General features: G+C 44.0%; 1 protein-coding gene across 5 annotated transcripts in view; it reads left to right on the top strand.

The window, feature by feature from the left end:
* Nucleotides 1-16,482, top strand: part of LOC138634241 (1-phosphatidylinositol 3-phosphate 5-kinase-like) — a 43,911-nt gene that overhangs the window by 6,544 nt on the left and 20,885 nt on the right. For 3 of the 5 annotated variants that reach the window (XM_069721005.1, XM_069721006.1, XM_069721007.1), the window contains exons 2-8: nucleotides 128-327; nucleotides 3,713-3,877; nucleotides 6,073-6,182; nucleotides 10,683-10,854; nucleotides 12,289-12,496; nucleotides 13,449-13,475; nucleotides 13,652-13,741. In XM_069721005.1, the coding sequence (XP_069577106.1) occupies nucleotides 144-327; nucleotides 3,713-3,877; nucleotides 6,073-6,182; nucleotides 10,683-10,854; nucleotides 12,289-12,496; nucleotides 13,449-13,475; nucleotides 13,652-13,741 (956 nt within the window). In that variant the 5' untranslated portion in view covers nucleotides 128-143. The remainder of the gene's footprint in view (nucleotides 1-127; nucleotides 328-3,712; nucleotides 3,878-6,072; nucleotides 6,183-10,682; nucleotides 10,855-12,288; nucleotides 12,497-13,448; nucleotides 13,476-13,651; nucleotides 13,742-16,482) is intronic. The other 2 variants (XM_069721008.1, XM_069721009.1) reach the window with 1 other exon arrangement.

Genomic DNA, 16,482 nt, shown 5'->3' with positions numbered 1-16,482 from the left:
ATTCCCTTGATGATGGGTGTTGTACTGATAATAAACCCTGATGTCTCCCTTAGCTTCATTCTGTGTTCGACTGTCTTTATCCAATAAACTATGATTTCCTGAGTTTGGAACGTTTTTGTGGTTTCAGTAAGAGTCGCAGTAACATGGCTGCTGATGACAAGTCCTCATCCTCATCCTCAACGGACTGGAGCATGGACCCGCCCACCATCTCTCCCAGCAGCCCCTCCCACCTGACCCACTTCAAACCACTGACTCCAGAGCAGGATGAGCCCCCCCTGCGCTCCACCTACAGCTCCTTCGTCAACCTCTTCCGTTTCAGCAACAAAGGTGAGCCTGATGCTGTGATGTGAATGTCTCCCTTCATTGTTTAGGTCAGGTGAGTTGTGTAATAAGCGACGGGGATATGGACCTAGAACATCATCACAATACTCTACAATATTTCTGTACCAACAATAATTTTGACCAAAACTTTTTAATATTCATTTTAAGAACACATGACATACGTTGTTTGTATTGTGTCATTCTGTTGTCCAGCGTCACCACAGACGGTTTATAAAAGAGTTCGTAGCTTCCGGCTCTGAAAAATGACGGCGATGCTAAAGTGTCTTAAGCTGCAATACCACCGACAGCCACTCGGGGCTCGCTCCAAAAAGGCTTCCATTCAACTTCTCTCTCGAAATACAAAATCAATACATCTTTTTATCCACCCGTCATTAAGTTGTAATTCACTAAAGTCAATTCTTATTAGTTCTCTGGCGGTGCATCTGAAAATAATCCCATCATTAATTAATTGGATATTAGGCCTCATGAAGCAGCGTGTTTGGGGGCGTGTCTGTTTGATTGACAGGCCTGTGGTGCAGTCAGGTTTCAGCTGCAGGTTGTGGGGGGTAGTGTGCTTGGGGATCAAGTCAGATCCTCTCCAGTTCATCCAAATATGGACACATTTTATTCACTTTGGATTTGATGAGAGAAGTTGAATGGCAGTCTATGGATCCAGAGGCTTTTTGGAGCCGACCTCTAGTGGCACTCCCTGGTATTGCAGCTTAAGACATTTCTGAATTGTCTTTTACAGTCTCGGCTTTGACCTCGTTTCGGCTCCTAAGAAATGGTTTGGAGACGCTACTTGAAACAACTTCTTTTGACTGCACTTCTGCTGATCAGAGTCTGGCGTTCCTCATTTTGCATATTGTTACGAAGTTGCTTTTATAACTGTCATTGAACAGAGCTTTACATGCAGATCTGATGGTGTTGGCACATTGAGTTAGCCTTACTTTTCATACAACTGCTCCAGTTCCCACGGAGTTTTTTCACCTCCCCCTTTCAAACCTTCAGTCTAGCCATATATTAAAATGGCCTTTTTTTTAAACCTATGATTTGTTATAGCTGCCTTGTCTCTGTTTTAGCCAAAAATCAAAGCTCACAGTATCTTAAAGCACTATTTTGCAGCAGTTTGAAGAAGTCAGTGCGATCCTCCAGAGTCTTATGAGGTCATGTGACAGCAGTTTATCTGAACCAGAGGAGCCACATGACTTCTGTGTTTACAGAACAACACTCAGAGAAAGTTACAAACCTCTCACTCATATTTCCAACAACACAGTGCTGCACTTTATTTTAGTTGTTGGAGTTTATGTCTGAAAAATAAAGTTCAACTAACACGTTAGAAAGTATTCAACTTCTAAAAAAGGCTCCATTTCTTTCTTTTTTTGGGTTAGGGTTAGGGTTAGGGTTATCTTTTATTTTTTATTTTGAAGCCAGAGAGATGAAATGTGAGAGTCCATAATGAGAAACTATTTAGTTTTTATTTTAATTTTAACTGACCTAAATTCTGTAACACAGTTTCAGCTTGTAGTTAATTGAAAAAAGAAATCTCCACTGAGTGATATCAATGCTACATCGTGTACGGAGATCCATTTTAGAGACAGATGATCAATCAACTAAATGTGAGAATATGTGAATTAATTAGTAATGAAAATGGTCATTAACATCCGCCCTAAAATGATCAGTCCACCTAAATAAGATCTGAGTCGTACTGTGTTGACAAGGACTTATACACTGCTCAAAAAAATAAAGGGAACACTTAAACAACATCCCAGATCTCAATGAATGAAATATTCCAGTTCAAATGTTTATTCATTACATAGTGGAATGTGTTGAGAACAAGATAACATCAGAATGATCAATGGAAATCAGAATCATTATCCATGGAGGTCTGGATTCAGAATCATACTCCAAATAAAAGTGTAAAAATCAGATCACAGGCTGATCCAACTTCTGTGGAGATTCCTGAAGACAAGTCCAAATGAGTCTCAGTAGTGTGTGTGTCCTCCACGTGCCTGTATCACTCCCTACAACGCCTGGGCATGCTCCTGATGAGACCACGGATGTTCTCCTGAGGGATCTCCTCCCAGACCCGGATCAAAGCATCGGTCCACTCCCGGACAGTCTGCGGTGGACGTGGCGTCGGCGGACGGAACGAGACGCGATGTCCCGGATGTGCTGGATTGGATTCAGGTCTGGGGAACGGGCGGGCCGGTCCGGAGCATCGATGCCTTCATCGTGCAGGAACCGCTGACACACTCCAGCCACATGAGGCCGAGCATTGTCCCGCATCAGAAGAACCCAGGACCCGCTGCGCCAGCAGATGGTCTTCAACGGGTCTGAGGATCTCATCCCGGGACCTAATGGCAGTCAGGGTACCTCTGGCTAGCACACGGAGGGCTGCGCGGCCCTCCGAAGAAACGCCTCCCCAGACCGTCGCTGACCCGCCGCCGAACCGGTCCCGCTGGAGGATGTTGCAGGCAGCAGAACGTTCTCCACGGCGTCTCCAGACTCCGTCACGTCTGTCACATGTGCTCAGTGTGAACCTGCTCTCATCCGTGAAGACCGCAGGGCGCCGACGGAGAAGCTGCCGATCTCGGTGTTCTCCGGCAAAGTCCGGTCGCCCCGTACGGTGTTGGGCTGTGAGCACAGACCCCACTTGTGGACGTCGGGCCCTCGTACCGCCCTCATGGAGTCTGTTTCTGACAGTTTGATCAGAAACATGCACATTAGTGGCCTGCTGGAGGTCATTTTGTAGGGCTCTGGCAGCGCTCCTCCTGTTCCTCCTTGTACAAAGGAGCAGATAGCGGTCCCGCTGCTGGGTTGTTGTCCTCCTACGGCCCCCTCCACGTCTCCTGGTGGACCGGCCCGTCTCCCGGTATGTCCTCCGTCCTCTTGACACTGTGCTGACAGACACAGCAAACCTTCTTGCCACAGCTTGCATTGATGTGCCATCCTGGATGAGCTGCACTACCTGAACAACTTCTGTGGGTTGGAGACACCTCATGCTCCCTCTAGTGGTGAGGACACTGGCAAAATGCAAAAGGGACCAAAAATCATCTAGAAAGGACGAGGACAGAGAAACGGTCTGTGGTCACCACCTGCAGAACCGTTCCTTTATAGGGTTGTCTTGATGATTGCCTCATTTCCACCTGTTGTCTGTTCCATTTGTACAACAGCAGGTGAAACTGATCCACAATCAGTGTTGATCTGAACTGGACAGCTTGATTTCACAGAAGTGAGATTGACTTGGAGTTACATTGAGTTGTTTAAGTGTTCCCTTTATTTTTTGGAGCAGTGTAATTAATGCAGAAAACATTGACTTTAATTTCTCCAATGTTTGTGTGTGTGTGTGTGTGTGTGTGTGTGTGTGCGTGCGTGCGCGTGCGTGCAGAGGAGGGACGTCCTCCCTCCACAGTCTCAGAGAAGACAGATGTGCCGTCTCCGTCCCCCCAGTGTGAGAGGAGGAGCTGGTCCTCCAGTCCTTCTCACTCCCTCTACGGCTCCAGGATGCACCGGAAGCATCCCGACCTCCTCCGACGGACCTCCACTGCCTCAGGTAAAACATATCCACCGTACAGATGCTGCCGTCGGAGGCTTGTGTTGGTTTATAATCTGTGAAAGTCGTGTCCAATAGGAAACGTGTTTGTAGAACATGTACTATTTTTCAGCCCCAGCAGAGAGTCAGTCCTGAATGTTTCAGCTCTTCCTGTCCCGGCATTAATGAATTTTTGATATTTTAACGTCAGCCTCTTACAACAGCTTGAATAAGATTAAATGATTGAGTTTGGGTTTAGTTTAAAAGTCCAAATTTATGCTGCTTATGTCCCAAATGTGCCATTTTTCATACAGACTTGAGCACATTAAATTTACGCCATTTTAAACGGGCTCATTTCCTCTTATTTTCACTTTACATGTTTGTTAATTTCATTATCTGCTGTTTGAAATTGTGTAAATTGGTTTTAGAGTTCTCTGTCCTGTGGTGAATAAACCAACCCGAGGCCACTGATAGCACTCTTTGTGATTTCAGCTGCTCTGTGGAAACCATGGCTACAGAGTTTTTTCTGTGAAATTATACGTTCAAGGCCACTTGTGAAGCTGCAAACAAAACCCAAAGTTAATTTTCTAGACATTCTAAAATCTGTGTAAAAAGGATCTTTGTCATTTGTTTAGATTTGTAATTTTGATAAATATTGGGAGAGGGATGCTTTAAAACCTCCAGCTAATTTCAGTCCAGACTTTGTGGTATTTTATTTATTTATTTTAATTTGAGGATGTTGAAAGAATAAGGTCGGTGTGAAGGAGATGAGGTGGAGATTTTATTGACCCCAAACCAAAGTTAAAATGCTGCTAAGTGTTGAAGAGCTCAGAAGGATGAATGCATCTCCAGGCTGTAACATCCACTCTCATGTCTTTTCTGATTCCAGTGGATTGGCCAGGTGAGGGCTCCTCTTCACTGTGTGCTTTTACTAAAGATGCTTTTAGTCTGACTGTAACAGCGACGGCTTCACACAAACTCCTCTGTGTGTGCGAGTGCATGCCAGTGTGTTTGATATCTGCATTTTCAACCAAGCGCTTCCTCTCAGTATTTGGTTTGCCCTAATGTTTCCACTCAGGTACTAATAACTGGAATGGTGTTTGTCATGAATGATTTTGAAGCTAACATTTAGATTCAACATGTTTTGGTTTCAGTTTTATTATTGGTCGTGCCATCTGTTATTTTATCTACATTTTCTACTTTAAAGGATGTTATTTTATAAGTGCAGATGTTTGGTTGATATTTGAGATGTTGATATATTATCTCTTTAGATTTACAACCCGCTGTGTAAAATGTAAATAAAAACAGAATGCAATGATTTGCAAATCACATAAACCCATATTTAACTGAAAATAGACCAAACACAACAGAACAAATGTTGAAACTGAGACGCAAGGGACAAGGCTGAAAACCAATATTGGATGGTGGTGATCTTCGGGCCCTCAGGCAGCACTGCATTAAAAACACACTATTCTGGAGTGGAAATCACTGCATGGGCTCAGGAACACTTGTGAAAACCATCGTCTGTGAACACAGTTCATTGCTGCATCCACAAATGCAGGTTAAAACTCTCCAAAGAAGAAACCAGATAGAAACATGATCCAGAAACAGTTTATCTAAGGTGCTAAACTGACCTGCCTGCAGTCCAGACCTGTCGCCAAATTTTAAAAAAAAAAAAAGTGCCGCAATATTAAAATGAAAAATGAGACAGAGGGGACCCCAAACTGTTGAGCAGCTAAAATGATATCTTAGGCAATAATAGGACCACATTCCACTTCCAAAACTCCAGAAACTGGTCTACTCAGTTCCCAAACATTTACAGAGATGTAAACATGAACCTGTCCCAACTTTTTTTAGACATGTTGTTGGAATCAAATTCAAAATAAGCACACATTTTTAATACAACAATATCATTTCTCAGTTTCAACATTTAATAGTTTTGGTCAATAACATATTGGTTAATGTAATTTGCAAATCATTGCATTCTATTTTTATTTACATTTTACAAAGCGTCCCAACACTTTTGGAATTGGGGTTGTACTAAATATTATTAAAAAGGTGTATTTGACAATGCACGAGTGTGCTGTGTGCTAATGCTGTGTGTGTGTGTGTGTGTGTGTGTGTGTGTGTGTGTGTGTGTGTGTGTGTGTGTGTGTGTGTGTGTGTGTGTGTGTGTGTGTGTGTGTGTGTGTGTGTGTGTGTGTGTGAGATTTTAGATGGTAGCAGGAAATCAGATGCACCGCTGAGCAATCACGACCCGCGCACAGCGGTCCAGCTTCGCACTGCACTGAAGAGGCTAAAGGAGATCATGGAGGGGAAGAGCCAGGTATCCATGTCTGTTCACGTTTGGCAGGTCTCATATGTGTACATGTTTTATAAAACATGGCAAATATATGGTCCCGTAATATATTTAGATCCTAAAAGTGAAGTGAGGCTGTCTTCGTGGATAGTTTTTTATCATAAAATAGATAGAAGCCTGAAGGGATTTGGTGTTTGTACTTTTCAGTCAGTCACTAACTGTCGCCAAGACTCTCCTCTTAAACTGGGGAAGTGGGAACCATCTCGCTGTGAACTGACATCTTCACAGAACACATCATGAAACACATCCAAAAACCCTCAAACACATCATGAAACACTTCCATCAACCCTCAAACACATCATGAAACACTTCCATCAACCCTCAAACACATCACGAAACACTTCCAAACCCTCAAACACATCCTGAAACACTTCCATCAACCCTCAAAACACATCATGAAACACTTCCATCAACCCTCAAAACACATCATGAAACACTTCCATCAACCCTCAAAACACATCACGAAACACATCCATCAACCCTCAAACACATCATGAAATACTTCCATCAACCCTCAAAACACATCATGAAACACTTCCATCAACCCTCAAACACATCATGAAATACTTCCATCAACCCTCAAACACATCCTGAAACACTTCCATCAACCCTCAAACACATCCTGAAACACTTCCATCAACCCTCAAACACATCACGAAACACATCCATCAACCCTCAAACACATCATGAAATACTTCCATCAACCCTCAAACACATCCTGAAACACTTCCATCAACCCTCAAACACATCACGAAACACATCCATCAACCCTCAAACACATCATGAAACACTTCCATCAACCCTCAAACACATCCTGAAACACTTCCATCAACCCTCAAACACATCATGAAACACTTCCATCAACCCTCAAACACATCACGAAACACTTCCATCAACCCTCAAACACATCCTGAAACACTTCCATCAACCCTCAAAACACATCATGAAACACTTCCATCAACCCTCAAAACACATCATGAAACACTTCCATCAACCCTCAAACACATCACGATAACACTTCCATCAACCCTCAAACACATCATGAAACACATCCATCAACCCTCAAACACATCCTGAAACACTTCCATCAACCCTCAAACACATCATGAAACACTTCCATCAACCCTCAAAACACATCATGAAACACTTCCATCAACCCTCAAAACACATCATGAAACACTTCCATCAACCCTCAAAACACATCACGATAACACTTCCATCAACCCTCAAACACATCATGAAACACATCCATCAACCCTCAAACACATCATGAAATACTTCCATCAACCCTCAAACACATCCTGAAACACTTCCATCAACCCTCAAACACATCCTGAAACACTTCCATCAACCCTCAAACATCACTTCCACAGACACACTCCTCACCGTGATACACAAGAACATCTCATACACACTCCCCACATACAGCCTCCAAACATGTTGTTCCAGATGTTGTTCTTGTGTTCCAGATGTTGTACTTGTGTTCCAGATGTTGTTCTTGTGTTCCAGATGCTGTACTTGTGTTCCAGATGTTGTTCGTGTGTTCCAGATGAGGTTCTTGTGTTCCAGATGTTGTTCTTGTGTTCCAGATGTTGTACTTGTGTACTAACTCTCTCTATTCTGAGTGCATCAGTGTGTTAAAGTACACTAACATCAGAACACTACAAGTACCAGGATGAAGCACTCAGAACGCTCCAAACAAGAAGTGTGAAACTCTGGACACTTTCCACCCTAAACGGTCGCCATCCTGGCTCTGTAGAGGAAGGGGCGGGGCCACCGGCATAACGTATTTTCAAATTAAAGTGTGTGAGGAAGTTGCAGCTGTTCCTGAACATGTTTTTCTTTTTCACTGGATAGAAGAATCAGTGTGTTTATTGAGTGTTTTAAACAGACTAATGTCATCTGGAACACAGCACCATTTTCAGACTTGGCGCGTCATGGAGGATCTTCAGTAGGTCGTAGCTGTCTCAGTGTCTTCCCTTGTACCGGGTGATGGAGTTGACTCTGATCATCTGAAGTACCTTCAGCACAGCACTGCATGTTGAGCCTCAACATGCTAACAGCACAGCCACCATGCAGCATCTCTCTGTGGATAAGAGGCCTACAAAACCATTCCCCTCCCCCACCTGGGACATCTCTCATTGTTCCTACTCCCCAAGTACACACCACTCATCAAACGCGAGCAACCAGCAGTGAGAACAGTTGAAGTGTGGCCAGAGAGAGCAGACTCTACACTACAGCACCGGTTTCAACACATGGACTGGAGTATGTTTGCCACTCAGGCCACCTTGGACTCCCACACGGACATAGACTCTTTTGCCTCCTCCGTTCTGGACTACATCAGCACCAACATCAATAGTGTCACCTTCCTCAAACACATTACAATGTTCCCAAATCAGAAGCCGTGGATGAGCAGAGAGGTCCGTCTACTACTGAAGCTACGCGACACCGCCTTCAGATCAGGTGATGCGCAAGCCTACAGCTCATCCAGAGCCAACCTGAAGAGGGGCATCAAGAGGGCCAAGCACAGCCACAAGCTACGGACTGAGTAGTATTTTAACAACAACCGGTCGGTTGTTGTTAAAATACTACGCATGTGCAAGGCATCCGGGCCATTACAGATTACAAATTCTCCAACACCACCCCCCCAACCAGCAACGCATCCCTCCCTGATGAGCTTAATAACTTTTATGCTCGCCTTGACAGGGACAACCAGGAGGCGGCCATCAAGACTGTGCCGCCTGCGGACCACCAGCAGACCACCCTCTCCCCCACCGACGTGTGCACTGTGCTGAGCAGGATCACTGCACGTAAGGCTGCTGGCCCTGATGGCATCCCCGGACGTGTGCTCGAGGCCTGTGCTGGGCAGCTGACTGGGGTCCTGACTGACATCTTCAACCTGTCACTGGCCCAAGCAGCTGTACCCACATGCTTCAAAACCACCTAATCATGCCAGTGCCAAAACACTACACTGCAGCGAGCCTAAACGACTTCCGCTCTGTTGCACTTACCCCCATCATCATGAAGTGCTTCGAGAGGCTGGTCCTGGCTCATCTCAAAACCTGCCTACCACCCACACTGGACCCCCTCCAATTCGCCTACCGCCAGAACAGGTGTACAGAGGACTCCATCTCCACAGCACTTCACTCTGCCCTCTCCCACCTGGACAACAACAACAACAACAACACCTATGTAAGAATGCTGTTCATCGATTTCAGTTCATCATTCAACACCATCATCCCCTCCAAACTGAATACCAAACTAGGTGACCTTGGCATCAACACCTCCCTCTGCAGCTGAATACTGGATTTCCTAACCAACAGACCCCAGTATGTTAGGTTAGGCAATCACACCTCCTCTACCCTCACCCTGAACACTGGCGTCCCACAGGGCTGTGTGCTGAGTCCTCTCCTTACTCCCTGTTCACCTATGACTGCACGCCTGTACATGGTTCCAATACCATTATCAAGTTTGCAGACGACACAATGGTGATGGGCCTCATCAACAACAACGATGAGTCGGCCTACAGGGAGGAGGTCCGGCATCTGGCGGTGTGGCGCGCCAACAACAACCGAAAAGACCAAAGATCTTATTGTGGACTTCAGAAAGTCCAAACGCTGCACACACACACCCATCCATATCAATGGAATGGAGGTTGAGCGTGTCACCAGCTTTAGGTTTCTGGGTGTCCACATCTCAGAGGACTTCTCTTGGACCCTCAACACCTCAACCCTGGTCAAGAAGGCACATCAGCGACTCTTCTTCCTGAGGAGACTGAAGAAAATTTACATGTCTCCTCCAATCCTGGTAAACTTCTACCGCTGCACCATCAAGAGCATCCTTACAAACTGCATCACAGTTTGGTATGGCAACTGCTCTGTCTCAGACCGCAAAGCACTGCAGAGGGTTGTAAAAACTGCCCAACGCATCACCAGTACTCCACTCCCTGCCATCGAGACATCCACCTCAAACGCTGCCTGCGGAGGGCCACCACACACCCCAGCCACAGACTGTTTGCCCTCCTTCCCTGTGGGAGGCGCTATAGGAATCTCCATTCCAGAACCAGCAGGCTCAGGAACACTTTCTTCCCCTCAGCAGTCAACACTCTTAACTCTGCACCATGGTGATAGCCCCCCCCCCCCCCGCCGCCACCACCACCAACCCCAACCCCTCCCCTCCCCTCCCACACACACACACACACCCCCTTCCCCCAAAGACTATACACACTTACTGTTTATACTACATGTATATATAGACTGTATATATATCTGTATATATGACTGTATATATCTGTCCATACTGTTTATACTTTTTATACTTTATTTATTTAACACAATGCACTGCACTTTTACTGCTTTCTTTTGCACTTCTGGTCAGATGCTAAAACTGCTTTTCGTTGTCCTAGTACTTGTACTCTGCAATGACAATAAAGTTGAATCTAAATCTTTCTGTTGTCTCCCTCTTCAGGACAGCGATCTGAAGCAGTACTGGATGCCCGACAGCCAGTGTAAGGAGTGTTACGACTGCAACGAGAAGTTCACCACCTTCCGTCGCCGACATCACTGCAGGCTGTGTGGCCAGATCTTCTGCAGCCGCTGCTGCAACCAGGAAATCCCCGGGAAGTTCATGGGCTACTCGGGTAAGTGATGTACTTCGGTTTACTGTTTCTTTCTCTCCATCTCTTTCTCTCCATCTCTTTATTTCCATCTCTTTCTCCCATCTCTTTCTCTCCATCTCGTTATCTACATCTCTTTCTCTCCATCTCTATCTCTTTCTCTCGATATCTTTATCTACATCTTTTTCTCCCCATCTCTTTCTCTTTATCTCTTTCTCCCCATCTCTTTCTCCCTATCTCTTTCTCTCCATCTCTTTCTCGCCATCTCTTCCTCTCCATCTCTTTCTCTCTATCTCTTTCTCTCGAAATCTTTATCTACATCTTTTTCTCCCCATCTCTTTCTCTTTATCTCATTCTCCCCATCTCTTTCTCTCTCCATCTCTTTCTCCCCATCTCTTCCTCTTCATCTTTCTCCCCATCTCTTCCTCTCCATCTCTTTCTCCCCATCTCGTTATCTACATCTCTTTATCTCCATCTCTTTATCTCTATCTCTTTCTCTCCATGTCTTTATCTAAACCTCTTTCTCTCATCTCTTTCTCCCCATCTCTTTCTCTCTACCTTTTTCTCTACACATCTTTCTCCCCATCTCTTTCTCTCTCCATCTCTTTCTCCCCATCTCTTTCTCTCTCCATCTCTTTCTCCCCATCTCTTTCTCCCTATCTCTTTCCCTCCATCTCTATCTCTTTCTCCCCATCTCTTTCTCTCCATCTCTTTCTCTCCATGTCTTTATCTAAACCTCTTTCTCCCCATCTCTTTCTCTCTCCATCTCTTTCTCCCCATCTCTTCCTCTCCATCTCTTTCTCCCTATCTCTTTCTCCCCATCTCTTCCTCTTCGTCTCTTTCTCCCCATCTCTTTATCTACATCTCTTTCTCCCCATATCTTCCTCTTCATCTATTTTTCCCCATCTATTTCTCTTTATCTCTTTCTCTCCATCTCTTTCTTTCCATCTCTTTCTCTCATCTCTTTCTCTCCATCTCGTTATCTACATCTCTTTCTCTACATCTCGTTATCTACATCTTTCTCTCTATCTCTTTCTCTCCATGTCTTTATCTCAACCTCTTTCTCTCTCCATCTCTTTCTCTCCATCTCTTTCTTTCCATCTCTTTCTCCCATCTCATTATCTACATCTCTTTCTCTACATCTTGTTATCTACATCTCTTTCTCTCCATCTCTTTCTCTCTATCTCTTTCTCTCGATATCTTTATCTACATCTTTTTCTCCCCATCTCTTTCTCCCTATCTCTTTCCCTGCATCTCTTTCTCCCCATCTCTTTCTCTCCATCTCATAATCTACATCTCTTTCTCCCCATCTTTTTCTCCCTATCTCTTTCCCTGCATCTCTTTCTCCCCATCTCTTTCTCCCCATCTCTTTCTCTCCATCTCTTTCTCTCCATCTCTTTCTCCCTATCTCCTTCTCCCCATCTCCTTCTCTCCATCTCTTCCTCTTCCTGTGTCCAGGAGATCTTCGGGCTTGTACGTACTGTCGTAAAATAGCGCTAAGCTACGCGCACTCAGCTGACTCTGGTTCCATTGGAGAGGATTTGAGCGTCTTGTCTGACTCTCCCTCCTCTGTGAGTGTGTTGGAGCCCAGCGAGCCGCGGACACCTGTGGGGGGACGCAAGGCCAGCAGGAACATCTTCCTGGAGGAGGACCTGACCTGGCAGAGGTGAGCACACGCACACACTCACACTTACACTCACACAGACACACTCTCACACGCACGCACGCACGCACGCACGCACGCACGCACGCACGCACGCACGCACGCACGCACGCACACACACACACACACACACACACACACACACACACACACACACACACACACTTTGTGCCAAATCAAATCAGGGAAAGTTTGATTTACATACCGACACAGAATCGGGTCAATAATATGTGTCAGACCTGATTTCTATCACTTAATATCTTAAATGTTTGATTTTGCCCAAATGTAATAGTAATGAAGGCGTGAGCTCTTCAATGTCAGCTCTGAATTCACGTCTTATTCCTCCTCTCCTCCAGTTCCACCCAGCATGTTTTTGTCCACTCTCTGTGCGTGTTATAGTTTGTTTGCTGTGGTACAGATTTGCTCTGTTATTTGCATGTGCAGTTGAAAGTTGTTTCTTCCAGCCTCCTCCATGTGCACACGCTTCTTTTTTCTGTTGCGATTTTCCCTGGTTTAGAAATCTGTGTTCCATTCGTATTCACTGCATCATATGCATGGTAATCACACAAGAAACTGAAGCATACAGTATAATGGCATGTCAAATATGTAATATCTGTATCAGCTGGCTAGTCCGCTGACAGAAAGAGAAGTTCACTGTGAGCCTGTGACAGCCGTGAAGTCGGACTCGTTTGGGGTTTTGCAGCGTGCAGTCTGACTGGCTAGAAATGCAACGTGGCTCTAATTAATCAAGATGTTTATAGAAGAAGATCTATTTCAGGGAGAAGTTCAGGAAAGCATGACTGTCTGGTAACGAGGACGAGCATTTGTCCAGTAATGCATGTACTCTCTAACCCTGTGCTTCTGTCCCTGCTGTTGTTCTGAATCAGTGTGCTCCCTGCTTGTTCTCTGTCAACTTTCCTCAAAGAAAATCTCTTTCCTCTCTCTCCTGGCATAGAAAAACTCCTATTGGGATGAGGAAGAAGTGAGTCCCTGCAGTTTGTTTTATTAATTTTTTTCCACATCTGTCTCAGCTGTCTGTACGTAAAAACAAATACTTTCTACCTCTGTAAAGAAATAGTCCTCCGCATGCTCAGATTCACAGAGGAAATGCAAAGATGAGCGCAGAACGAATATAAATGTCAGTTTGTCTGTGGTTAGTATGATTCACCAGGAGCCTCAGAGCAGTGGCCTCACATCCCGACTGACCACACTGCAAGAAGACGCCGGAAAATCGCCTGCGAGGAAGAGGTCAGTAGAAACATCATTCACAGTTTAACAACGAGCCTTTGACCTTTTACTGACTGAAGCCGTGATTTGATATCTGTCACGGGTTTTACAGAATCACAGTTTAAGTTTTATAAACTTGTGGGAGTGTTCAGATCTGGAGTGGGTAATGTCAGTTGTGATATTTTTATTTTTGCCCGTTGAAATATTGTGAAAAAGCTGTGTTAATCCTGTTTTTTGCCCACAATCTTCACTGTATATTCTCAATTTATACATCAAACTGTAGGGATTTTTGTTAGCTTTCACCCAGTGCAGCTCTCATTGAGAAAATTCAATTTAACTCAATTCAATTTTATTTATATAGCGCTAAATCACAACACAAGTTATTTCATGGCACTTAACACATTAATGTCCTTACAGCAGAACTTTACAATATTATACAGAGAAACCCAACAATTCAACAATTCCCATATAAGCTAGGAGGGAAAAAAAAAACCCTCCTCTTTACACAAACTGGGAGCTGGTTCCACAGGGGAGGAGCCTGAAAACTGAAGCTCCGCCTCCCATTCTACTTCTGGAAACTCTAGGAACCACAAGTAGACCAGCGTACTTAGAGAGAAGTGCTCTGCTGAGATTATATGGTTCTATAAGATCTCTAAGATATGATGGAGCCTGGTCATGTAGAGCTTTGTAAGTCATCAAGAGAACTTTAAATTCTATTCTTGATTTAACAGGAAGCCAGTGAAGAGAAGCTAAAACTGGAGAAATATGATCTCTCTTGCTAAATCCCATCAGTACTCTTGCTGCAGCATTTTGGATCAGCTGCAGGTTTTTAATGAGTAATTTGGACATCCTAGCAACAAGGAATTACAATAATCTAGTCTAGAAGTAACAAACACATGAATGAGTTTTTCTGCGTCACGCTGAGGAAGGATTTTCCTGATTTTATTAATATTATGTAGATGAAAGAAGGCAGCTCTGGAGATTTGCTTTATCTGGTGTCTAAAGGACAAATCCTCATCAAATATGGCTCCAAGGTTCCTCACAGTTTTGCTGGAGGCCAAGACAACGTCATCTAGAGTAACTACGTGATTACAGAAATAGTTTCTGAGGTGCTTAGGACCAAGTACAAGAACTTCTGTTTTGTCTGAATTTAGAAGCAGGACGTTTTTGGTCATCCAGGCCTTTATGTCTATTAGACAGGCTTCAAGTTTTACTAACTGATTAGTTTCATCTGGTTTTATAGAAAGATATAGCTGAGTGTCATCTGCATAACAATGGAAGTTGATGCAGTGCTTCCTGATGACATCTCCTAATGGAAGCATGTAGAAAGTAAAAAGTATTGGGCCTAACACTGAGCCTTGTGGAACTCCATAACTAACTCTTGTTTGTCTGGAATACTCATTGTTGACATGAACAAACTGGAATCTATCTGATAAGTAGGATTTGAACCAGTCTAATGCAGTTCCTTTAATCCTCATAACATCTTCTAATCTCTGTAATAAGATCGTATGATCAATCGTATCAAAAGCAGCACCGAGGTCCAGAAGAACAAGTACAGAGATGAGTCCATTATCTGAGGCTAATAAAAGGTCGTTAGTAACTTTCACCAGAGCTGTTTCTGTGCTATGATGAACTCTAAAGACTGAAAATCTTCAAACAGACCATTCCTTTGTAAATGATCAAAAAGTTGATTTGCAACAACTTTTTCAAGGATTTTAGAAATAAACGTCAGGTTGTAAATTGGTCTGCAGTTTCCTAAAACAGCTGATCAAGAGTCGGCTTTTTAAGTAAAGGTTTAATTACAGCCACTTTAAAAGCCTGCGGTACATAGCTGGTTACAATAGATAGGTTGATCTGATCTAATATGGAAGTATTAATTAAAGGGAAGACTTCCTTAAAAAGTTTAGTTGGGATGAGATCTAACAGACAGCTAGAGGATCCAGATGAAGAAATAATTCTAGTTAACTCAGAGAGCTCAACAGGAGAGAAATGTTCCAAGTATACATCTGGTCCTACAGTTGCTTTCAGGGCTGCTGTGCTTAATATCACATCAGTGATGGTGGCAGGAAGGGTCTGCCCGATTCTCTCTCTGATAGTAAGAATTTTATGAGTAAAGAAGTTAATACTTCTACTTCTACTGCTGAGAGCTGAAGGAATAGAGGGCTCAACAGAACTATGACTCTTTGTCAGCCTGGCTACAGTGCAAAATCCCCTCTGAGCGTCGAGTGCTCCCACTAACTCTCCCCTAGATCCCCATTATATCTGATTCACCTGGAGCCTCAGACATGGGGCTGTGCAATATATCTGTGTTACATCAATATCATGATATAAGAGATGGCTCAACCATTCAGGGCTTTTTGAAAGACAAATGTTTTGTCTAAGAACTGGATTATGACCCCGAGAGACTCTAGTTGATGGTTAATCAATATTACACAAGAGGGCGAGCTTCAAGGTTATAACAATAAAGTACACCCCCAGGAGTAATGTTACGATTATACAACAGGTTACCAACTAAATATAATATGTAATCAACATTTATTCATATTTTGAGGCCATTCGCTCTCAAAATATGGAACTGTTTCTTAGTGCAACCTCTGTTTCCATGGCAACACATGGGGTATGACTAAGAACTGGAAAACAATCAGTCGTGTCAGTAGACTCTTATGTACTCTAGGAAGTAGGCCGACCCCTAGCAACGACCTAGCAACAGAGAAGAACTGCCAACTATGTGTTTGTGCGGTTGGTTCCTCTAAACGTGTAAT

The sequence above is a fragment of the Brachyistius frenatus genome, unplaced genomic scaffold (assembly GCF_029030835.1).
Source record: "Brachyistius frenatus isolate BFR_SWC_R1_liver_20210118 unplaced genomic scaffold, ASM2903083v1 Contig_255, whole genome shotgun sequence".
NCBI lineage: Eukaryota > Metazoa > Chordata > Actinopteri > Embiotocidae > Brachyistius > Brachyistius frenatus.
Note: the sequence above shows the minus strand (reverse complement) of the source record. Positions and strands in the feature narration are given on the sequence as shown.